Here is an 11,168-nt window from a genome sequence, read left to right on the forward strand (position 1 = left end):
TTCAACCAGTGTGTCGTATTTTTTCTATATGGCACTGTGAAGAAACGCCCCAAGAGTTTAAAGAGTTGAGCTTTAAATCATGTACCTGGGGACTCATTTCTAAAATGCTGCATAGAAACCATCCTAAATTTGATCTCACAATCAATTCTCAAAAATGCGTATTTGGGATTTACAGAACGAACGTACGCACAGAAAACGCACATACCCTTTCTTTCAAAAAATCTATAAATTGCAAATAAGCATGGCTTATATTCCCAAAAACCTGCAGCAATCGGACAAGCAAAAAGTGCATATGAAGTAGACCCAAAAGAAGTAGACGCTCAGTATACAAAGTGCTTGTTTATGTTTCCTTTAATTAAAAAATTTTAACTTAGCATTATAATGTCACACGGGTAAATGTATATGATTTGCATGAATACTTTATAAACATAACCAAAGCTCTTTTTACATAAATGTGGATAATTAGCAATATCTTTATTCAGCATGTTATTGTTACGTAAAGGGCAAGAAACAATGCAGCCATAAAAGTCAGACCATATATGACATAATATGACAGAAAAACATGAAAATATTCTTACATCTGAACTCATGTTTATATGTATAATGATAAAACAGTGTTTAATATCACTCAATGTAACATCACGTGCTTCTTTAAGCATAAGTACATTCAATATTAAACTCAAATAAATTTTGCTTTTCTCATACTGCTAGTAGAGAAATACATTTATTTCCCTCTTTGTTTTGATCAGTTTTGTTATGTTCACTGTTCATCAGCGCCACCAATCTTACAGGTGTGAAATAACTGAAGGTAAAAAAATTGTTTCGTCACTGATGAAAAAAGCTCTGCTCATAAGTGATTGCTATTGCGTTGTCGCATCGATGACAATCGGAAATGCCTTTAGCCCTTACATCAAAACTACAGTACTTGGTGAAAGCATAATACTTTTTGCAGTAAAATAAAATTTTATTTGCCTGGTTTATTTCCTTAAATCTAGCTAGGTATATGGAATAGCAGTTTTATAAAAGCAATAAGTGTTTTTTTTTCACGCAAAGCTTTAATATCCATCAAGCAATTAACTAACCTAAAAACCACAGGCACGATGACCTTGTATTTATCTGCTCTATGCAGACAGTCCATTTGCTCATCAGTTTTAGTAAAATAACCTTAAAACTTTTTGAGCTTCATTCTCACATTTTTTAGAATACCTGATATTTGTCACAAATTTGATTAAAGATAGTTCCCTGCATAAAAATGTACATTTATGAACTATTATCAAGGGGAAATAATGTCACAGTTATTTTTTTCTAGGGAGCTTTCTGAGCGGCACATTCACTGGATCAAGATGTGCGTCATTATTTTCATCATCATCATACTCGTCATTATTTTCATCATCATCATCATATTCGTCATTATTTTCATCATCAAGATGTTCGTCATTATTTTCATCATCAACATGTGCGTCATTATTTTTATCATCAACATGTGCTCCATTATTTTCATCATCAACATGTGCGTCATTATTTTCATCATCAACATGTACGCCGTTATTTTCATTATTAACATTTCTGACATTATTGTCATCATTAACATCTGGTGCTTTCCCTGCATCAACAACCACTGTTGATTTGAGTTTTCTTCTCTGGCAGTCAAAGTGTAACACTTTGCAAATGATCAAAAAACTTAAGAATCCGAGCACTGCATAACCCCAGAACTGCAAAAAAAGAAAGAAACAATTATATATGTTTATGCATGTGTGTGTGTGCACGTGTGCGTGCATTTGAGTGTGTGTGCATATTTGTTCTTACACTATAGTATTACCTGAGAAATGCCAATAAACATCTCATATTCGTGTTGTAAATCACTCTCATTTCCAGCACGGCTGTGTTCAATAGGTTGACACCACTTTCTGTTTAGCTCTTTATTAAACACATAATGTCCTTTCCATGTTGTCAAGCTACAAGCCAGATAATCACCATCCAAAAACAAGATGATGAGCCAAATAACAGGAGGAATGAAACAATTGGCAAACAATTCGAAATTGTTTGGAACATCTTCATCCTCATTTGCTTTATTCGTCGCATCATCTTTAGTCTTATTTGTCAGACAGCATATGATTCTTTGCCAGATCAAATCTGCACCGGAGCTGTTGCCATTCTCTCCATCCTCCAACCGTCTGCCGTTCTCTGCATCAACAGCATGTCTGTTGACACTGGTGCTGATTTGGTGTGGATCCGACCGCGAATCGACTGCTGTGGGGGTTGCTTTTGCAGAAGACAGAGGGTAATCATATCTACAAGGTTTTACAAGGATGAACATTAAAGCAGTTATAAGGAAAAAGGGTCCTAAAAAGATGGATGCTATTAGAAGTTGGTTCCACATATTATTACTGCAGGGGCATGAAAGCTTTATTTCAATCAACTCCTCCAGTCCAAGTAACAAAAGACTTAATGGAAAAGAGCTGAAAACACCAGTGCTGGCCAGAAATGCATGGAAACTTTTTAAAAACTTTTGTGCTGAAGGCATGATGTCAATATGAAGATGTCTTTCTCGAGCCTCTGTAGTCCTGTCCACAAAAAGGTCAAGTTCGGTCAGAAGCCTTTTAATACAAAATATATGAATAACTCTGTTACTGAACCTTGCAGGGAAGACTTTGGCAAAGCAATACTGAATATTGTGAATCTATATTTGTGCCTTTAAATGACACATTCTGGCTCTTTTTTATATTTTTCATCTCTTGTGGGCTGCATTGGATACTTAATGCAAAAGTAATCAAACATCAAGTCATTAAGATGCAAAGACATTTCTGGATTAAAACCCTTTGAACAGTTTGCAATTGTTTGTTTTTTTTTTTTTTTTTTTTTTAAGAAACTCCCAAGCACATGTATTAAATAAAGAAACACAATGTACATCATGTCTAACTTTTTCAATTAATTTGAAACTTATGTTTAACTTACAGTAGATGTTTTCTCTTGATGTTTTCTCTTTCTTCCTGTTGTGATCTGTTGCCTTGCAGTTTACAAAAAAATCATTGCTGCTGTGAAAGTGCAACAGCTTTTGCAGAGCAATGTGCCGCGTTTCACTCAAGACAGGAAGTTTTTCTTTCTTCTTCAACCTTGTGGTCTCGGTGAAGCATTTTTGAATAACACATTCTAAAAATGCACTTCATTTAAAGGTCCCATTCTTTCTGTGTTTTTGAAGCTTTGGTTGCGTTTACAGTGCGTAATATGACGTGTTCATGTTTCACATGTAAAAACCGCGATATTTTTCCACACAATTTACTTATCTGTTTGGCGCTGTTTTTCTTGCCCTAAAAACCGGCTGATGTCGTCCTTGTTCTATGAAGTTCCTCCTTCAGAAATACGTAATGAGTTCTGATTGTTTAGTTTGTTTAGTGTGTTGTGATTCGATAGCAGCTTAGCAGAGCCGTTTGAGCTTAGCTGGCGACTGATGTATTCCTGTGGGCGGAGTTTAGTCAAAAAACTGTTTTAGTGATGTCATTAAAGCAGGAAGTAGAGGGCCGTTCGCTGTAGGCTTTGAAAGGGGAATTCTGTTAAAGAAAATATATCGCCTGGCAGTGAACTTTTAGCTTTATCACTTTATTTAAGCTATTATAGCAACATTACACACTAACTAGAGTTTGAAAAATGGGATCAGAAAGAATGTGACCTTTAAAAATTTAAACATTTGGTAATTTTGATCAAAACTGAGGTTGATTAACAGATTTATGAAAAAAATACAGCCGTTTAATTTAGTGCCTTTTTCGTTCATGAATAACGAAAAATGGGTAGTAAATTTGCCCACGGTATATTGTTGCTTTTTTTATTTCAAAGCATTTACTCAAAATATGTGTCAATATAAGATTTGTCAGCAAAAATCATTCCATTAGCTGAAACACAGAGAAAGTTGTGGCCAAATTAAAACCCCCGTAGTGGCTAAAAAGTCCCCAAATCCCATAAGGGTTAACTTAGCTCTCTGGCCACAGAGCAGCACAAAAATCAACCAAGAGACCAAACACTGTAAATATAGATACAATTTAAGACACAAAATAATCCAGCAAGAAACAAAATAACAAAGCAAATACATGCACAATGAGTTTTATAGGACAGGTGGAGCTCTTCAACACACTAATAAAAACATCTCCACTTAGTTGTGAAGCATTTATTTTAAAAGCAACAGGACAGAACATTAGGTTTTTTTTTGTTACAGATGACATTCAAATTACTTCAGCTTCAATTTTTACTCTTTATTTCATACGTACAGTAAGTCTTTGGCAAAAGCCAATTGTAACCCATCACGGAAACCAGTGACACAAGTCGGCAGCACAAGTTTCGAGAAACGATGATTTTTTTTCAAAATTTGTGATTTTCGTCTTATTGCAGAATCTGTTAGTTGAGATCATGAAGAAACCTCTCCATGTTTGAGATAGCAGTTTTGTATATTTAAAAGCATACATTTTGCGGTTGAAAACGGCTTGTTTTTCTGGAGATTCTAGCGTGCAGCGTGGGGCGTCATTGTCTGTATGTATATTTACATACTGGATAAGCGGCTTGTGTTTTCGCCCCCGCCCCCACCCCCAAAGGGAACAGCGTGACTACTAAATAAGGATAGTTCGCCCCAAAATGAAAATAATGTCATTAATGACTTACCCTTATGTTGTTCTAAACTCAGAAGACCTCCGTTCATCTTCGGAATACAATTTAAGATGTTTTAACGTTAGATTTAGTCCGAGAGCTTTCTGTCCCCTCCAATTGAGGTAAAAAGGTAAAAAGTTATGTTTATTTTTGCATGTTGTCATTCAGCCTTTTGTCATAAAATACTACATATGATGCTAGAACATCTGTATCTCAAAACGGCTTTACAGGGGGTATGGCTTAGCTAAATGAGATGTAAATGAGCCCTATTGTCTCCCCCAGCTGGAAAGAAGAGTCCCTTTCGTCTCGATTTTCTCGGTTTGAGTATTTCTGAGTTCCTATATTCAAATGGCCACAACTTCTCCAAATCTTATCAATTTCCATGTGTTACACATCGTTGGAAAGCTTAGAAACTTTCAGAATCTGTGAATAACTCAAAATGGCCCAGATCAGACTTGTTTCCCTATTTTCCGTGACTGGTTACAATTACAGTTCAAACAAATACTAAAGCAAAACAGAAATAGCTAACTAGAGATCATGAATATAAAGCTGCAATCCTCAACTTTTTCTGTTCAAAATAAACAGAAAATTTTTATAAATAAGAAAATATTACGTTTAATACTTTGCTCAAAAAACAAACTCTCAGTTTTCAACAATTTGAGTCTTTCAATTTAAGTTTCAAAAAGTTCAAAAGTCATCTTGACGTGATTACATTACGCCCATACAGGGGCGCCACTAGCAATTTTGGGCCCTATGAAAAAATAGGGGGTCAGGCCCCCCCACTACCCATTTCGTACCAAACATACAATCCAACCTACTGTAGCTATTCAAAATCTTTGTCTGTAATTTAATAATACAGAACTATTTATTTTGCTATTGTTTTGACCACAGTTATCAGTATTTATAGATACCTAAAATGTCTGCAGCTAAGATAATTTATTGTGCAATGCAAATTTAATTGAAAAATACAGTACATTAAATCAAATATTCAGAGAAAATGCAACATTCTTAAAGATTAAAGATAAATGTGACCATGCCTGTGAAAACCCAGCTGAAGTATTTCTTTGTGATTTGCTGTTTTCCACATAAACTGTGATGCTTTTTATCTCACAATAAGATTTGAGGCTTTAGTCTGATTTTCAGAGACAGTCTTAGTGACATACTGTATACTTGAGCTGTTACACACACGACATTGTAACATTTAAAAATGGCGAACAACAACAATGCATCTTTTCTATGTACATTCTGCCTGAAGTAAGACTGGGTCAACAATGCTTGACCAAAGCGGCGTGGTGAGCTTGAACCTGCTTACATCACAAGGCATTTTTTGGACCCAACATTCAATAGGAAAATTCAACTGCAGTAGCCACCGTTCAACCTGAAGAGGGCAGCACTCAGACGTTTTTGCACCATATATTGTAGTATTGAAACACTGTATATCCAAATGTCAAAAAACTTACTAAAATCAATGAACAGCACTAATAAAACCCCATTCTTACAGATCATTAACTAAAAAAGTTGGTTTAGGGTTTAGTTACTCTTTAAGAAAACAGCTATACTGTTATTAAATGATTCTTCAGACTGTTTTTTAATCAACGGGGCTCTAAAATGAAATGAATGACAACTATAGCAGATTACGACATAGATTTCCATTGATTTCTTAACCCTGTTGCAAGTTGAGAAGCTTTAATATACATAATTTGACTAGTTTAGCCTTAGTTGCAATTCAGTTTTATCACAACAAACTCGATTTACGACTGCATAAAAATCCTTCCTTGGCATATTGCGTTACAAAACAAATTTAAGAAACTTCTAAATAAGAACAAAGTTCAAGCAAATATTTATACATTTTGCACTAAGTTATTAAAAGTTATAAAGTTTATTCAGTGGTTTCTTCTGAAGTTGTGAGGGTGTCAGGGTCAGAACAGTTTCGCTAAAATTGTGTAGACTCTTTTCCATAACCCTGTTCCACATCTTGCTGAACCCTCTGTGTTCCTCCGCAGCAGGCAGAATTTTCACTTTTGAAGCAGTCACATTTGCCACTTGTGAAGCAGTCATACATACTCATCAAGAAAACAACACTAAAGACAGCAAGCATTGCATAACCTAAAGTCTAAGATAAAAAAATAATATGTTAGGAAATCTCTTTTTTTTAATATTAAAATATCGATAAATAAAAAAAATTGAAATAAGGGCTGATTATTATTTACCGTAGATATGCTGATATACCCCTGATACTCGTACCGCAGTTCACTCTGGTTTCCTCCATTGGCCGATTCGCTGGGTTTACACCATGCTCTCCTTAATTCTGGATCAAATACAAAAGTTCCTTTCCACTTTGTCAAACCACAAGCCACATAATCACCATCAATTAATGCAGTGATGATCCACATAACAGGAGGAATCAGACAATGTCCCAAAGCTTTCCAACAATTCTGATGATCATCTTTTTTCTCATTCACTTCAGCAAAACTTTGCTGATCATTTCCGGCTTTATTCACTTTTGAAGAAGTTTGCTGATCATCTCCGGCTTTACTTGCTTTAGAGGAACTTTGTTGATCACCTCCAGCTTTTAGTCCTTTAGCAGAAATTTCCTGATCCTGTCCGGCTTTATTTCCTTTAGCAAAACTTTGCTGATCATCTCCGGCTTTATTTCCTTTAGCAAAACTTTGCTGATCATCTCCGGCTTTATTTGCTTTAGAGGAACTTTGTTGATCATCTCTGGATTTACTTCCTTTAGAAAAACTTTGCTGATCATCTTCAGATTTATTTCCTTTAGCAAAACTTTTCTGATCATCTTCAGATTTATTTCCTTTAGCAGAAATTTGGTGATCATCTTTGGCTTTATTTATTAAACGCCATCCATAGTTACAGGGTCTTAACGCGATGAACATCAATGTAAATGCAAACAGAGGAGGTCCAGTGAAGATGAATGCTGTTAGATATTTATTCAGCTCATATTTGCATGGACATGAGAAGTTCAATTCAATCAACTCCTCCAGTCCAATTAACAAAAGAGCAAATGGAAAAGAGCTGAAAACTGGAAAGTTCTTCAAAAATTTGTCCAAGTTCTTTAAAATTGCTTGCAATGGAGGCATCTTCTGAAGTCTGTATTATTTTGGCTGCTTCTCTCTTGAAACATTTATAGTCCCATCAACAAGATATTTCAGTGGTGGTCATATACCCTTCAATAAAGAAGATTTTTGTTATATTCAACAGCATCTCATGCAGACAGCATCAAAAATATATAAATAAATAAATATAGTATGAACATAGAGATGATGCAAAAAAGTTTTTATGCTCGCTTGAGATGGTTTTTGACTTGCGGAAAAGAGTAAATGCGAATAATGGGAGATGGACATGCATTTGTCGAACATTAAACCTATGGGATTGACCGTCTAGCAGAGGCGGACATGGTACACAGCTTCATTACTTGAGTAAAAGTACTAAAGTACTTGAGTATCAAGAGTACAAGAGTACATTTCTAAGTATTGCATTACTACTGCCACAGTACATGTTGAACCACGTGAGATGATTGACAGCTGTACAGCAAATGATAGAGCTCTGAGGTCAAATTTGACACAAATCAGGAAGAGGAGACACACATCTAGTTCCGTTCGCTCTTTGAGCTCTTCAGATCGCATAATTCAGTGGAAAACAGTCAAGGGGTTGAAGTTGTTTTGGTAAACACAGCAAACACTTAAAGCGAAAACTATCATTAACTTGTTCAGAAAATTGAAATAGTCTGGCAAGGTGGGGGCACGGGTTGGCACATTTGTGGGATGGACCTGCTGCGTCTTCATCCATTGGTTTGTCCATGGTTTCGTCTCTTATCTAAATCTGACCATGGTGACTTTGGCGGAAAGCTGAAGGTGATTGCTGATAGGCTGTCCCAATCAGTGGCGCCTGCACAATCCAATCACGTTTGAGAAAGGGAAACAACAAATTGAGGGTTTCCGAGATTTTTCTTTTTCCTTTCTCTTTTTAGAAGAAGAAACAGATACTTACGGTTATGGATAGAAATGTAGTGTAGTAAAGAGTACAATATTTGCCTCTCAAATGTACTTGAGTAAAGTTATGAGAACTCCTCCAAAATGATACTCGAGTAAAGTACAGATCCCTCAAAATTGTACTGAAGTACTGTACTCAAGTAAATATACTCCGTTACTGCCCGGTTTCTGCTGACTTTGTTTTTACCATAGTAGTCACTGTTGTTAGCTCGAACAACTTCATGGAAACGCACCTAATTCGCATTTGATCGTTTTTCTATTTTCGATTCGCTTCACATTTGGATGGAAACCCAGCTACAGACAAAAACAGTGTGAAGTTAAATGAAAAACAAATACTATGGAAGTCAATGGTGCTTATAAAAAACATGTTTGTGTTCAGCACAACGAAGCAATGTAGGCCTATATACAAGGGTGACTGATGACATATTTTTCTTTTTTTGGATGAACTATCCAAAGTGTGAACTATCAAATATAACCACTTTCTAAAATGAAAACTACATTAAACATGAACTATTCAAACTCAATTACTTACTTGATGTTTTCTCTTTCTTCTTGTTGTGATGTGCTGTCTTATTGTATATAATTCATTGCTGCTGCAACCGCATTGAAGAACACATACAGTAGATACAGTAGTTCAATGTTTTTTTATGAGTCAAAGGAGGTTTCTTTATCTTCAAAGACCAACTGTGTGGTTTTGGTGAAGCAGATAAATGACACATCAGTATACCATTTGTATTTAATGTCATGTTGTCTGTTGTTATATAACACATACAGTACCTGCAAATTTATCAGAGGTGAAAAATGTGACGATTAAGAATGAATCTTTCCATTAAGAATGTTTTGCTACTATAACATGTAAACCAAGCATTATGACATTTGTTTCAAGTGAAAACACATTGATTAAAACTATTTCCCTTAAACGTAATGGCACAACTGGATGATCAAAAATTATTTGTTGTTTCGATTTAACCAAATACTCACGTGTGCTTGCAAAATACTAGAGCTGTGGTTATCAACCCTTTGCAGCCGAAGCCCTCCTAAGCATCTCTTATCATGTGGTACACACCTCAATCCATATCAGTAGCCATGGTTTTTAATGGTATTGTACTTTTAAAATTACTTTACATAACTTTTCCTATTTTATTTATAACTCTTGTAAATGTATGTACTTTCTTGGAACTTGCACTTATATTGTCAAAAATGTCTCTGCATACTATACTGTAACTACCTCAAACTAGAGAACCTAAATGTGTGTTACACTAGCTGTGTTTACATGGACAATTGTAATCAGTTTAAATGTTCAATCCGAATAAAAATGCTCAATGTAAACACTTCAATCAAAGTAAAAAGAGCCAAATCGATTAACAAACTAACCGGATTGAGAGGAGTGGTTTATAATCTGCTCAAAAGGACATGTAAACACTTCATCATTTATACTCTGATCCACAAACGTGTGTTTGGTCTCTACAGAACCACGTGAAGTCAAACACGCTTTTTTAAGCACATGTGAATGGGTGTTTTTGCTGCTGCTTATTACTTAAAGGTGCAGTGTGTAATTTTTTGAAGGATCTTTTGACAGAAATGCAAATAATATACAAAACGATATTATCAGGGGTGTATAAAGACCTTTTATAATGAACCGTTATGTGTTTATTACCTTAGAACGAGACCTTTTTATCTACATACACCAAGGGTCCCCTTACATGGAAGTCGCCATTTTTTGCCGCCATTTTTCTACAGAAGCCCTTAACGGACAATTTTTTTACTAAGTTGTCTCTGACGATGACATGTTTGTCCTGTGTTGGCTACCGTAGCTTCTCTATGTGTTTCAAAAGCGAGGGGTGAGCTGTGGACATAGCTGTTGGTTGCAATTTCGCAACCTCACCACTACATGCCACTAAAATTTACACACTGCACCTTTAAAGATCTTGTGCCATATAAACACGCACATCAATCCGATCACATTATTAAGGGTGCATGTAAACACTGTGTTAGGATTCATCAATCAGAATGATTTCCTTCTGATTGAGGCAAAATGTGTCCATGTAAACGTAGCTACTGTTATACATATTGCATAAAAAAACTAACACTGGGTTCTGGGACTAGCCATGTCCAGGAAACCGTCCCTTTATGGTTAGAAGGCCTTTAGAAGGACATCATCACAGACATACCTGTAGCTGGATTGCCTATAGAAAACTTTATTAAACAAATATTAATCCTCAAAAAAAAAAAAAATGTCATTTAATGTCTGAAAGATTTCTTCCACATACAGAAACATCCCTCTCAAATAATGTGTAATATAAGCTTTTAATAAAAAGAAAAAGCTAGCTACTTCTGGACAAATGTGTTCCTGCATATAATAATAAAACAGTGCCTTTAAATGTTCAATCTCAAAGCGCATTACAAGATCAAACAACAGCAAACTAAATCAATATAAAATTATATATTTCAAATTGATAAAAAATAAAATAATACAAGATTAATATAATTTTTCAACTAAAAGCTCAGACAAATATTGAAGTGCCA

At 35.3% G+C, this 11,168-nt stretch overlaps 1 protein-coding gene across 2 annotated transcripts; it reads right to left on the reverse strand.

Annotated features, from left to right (window-relative positions):
• Nucleotides 1–340: 340 nt before the first annotated feature.
• Nucleotides 341–3,442, reverse strand: LOC135721564 (uncharacterized). 2 transcript variants are annotated; one of them, XM_065243919.2, is made up of 3 exons: nucleotides 2,956–3,442; nucleotides 1,820–2,564; nucleotides 341–1,712 (listed from the first exon to the last, which is right to left on the reverse strand). In XM_065243919.2, exons 2-3 carry the CDS (start codon nucleotides 2,522–2,524, stop codon nucleotides 1,296–1,298), a joined length of 1,122 nt encoding a protein of 373 aa, XP_065099991.1. In that variant the 5' UTR covers nucleotides 2,525–2,564; nucleotides 2,956–3,442; the 3' UTR covers nucleotides 341–1,295. The 2 variants fall into 2 exon arrangements, with proteins under 2 accessions (XP_065099991.1, XP_065099982.1); XM_065243910.2 differs by having other exon boundaries at nucleotides 1,820–2,597.
• Nucleotides 3,443–11,168: the final 7,726 nt, after the last annotated feature.

Source organism: Paramisgurnus dabryanus, chromosome 24, assembly GCF_030506205.2.
Source record: "Paramisgurnus dabryanus chromosome 24, PD_genome_1.1, whole genome shotgun sequence".
Taxonomy (NCBI): domain Eukaryota; kingdom Metazoa; phylum Chordata; class Actinopteri; order Cypriniformes; family Cobitidae; genus Paramisgurnus; species Paramisgurnus dabryanus.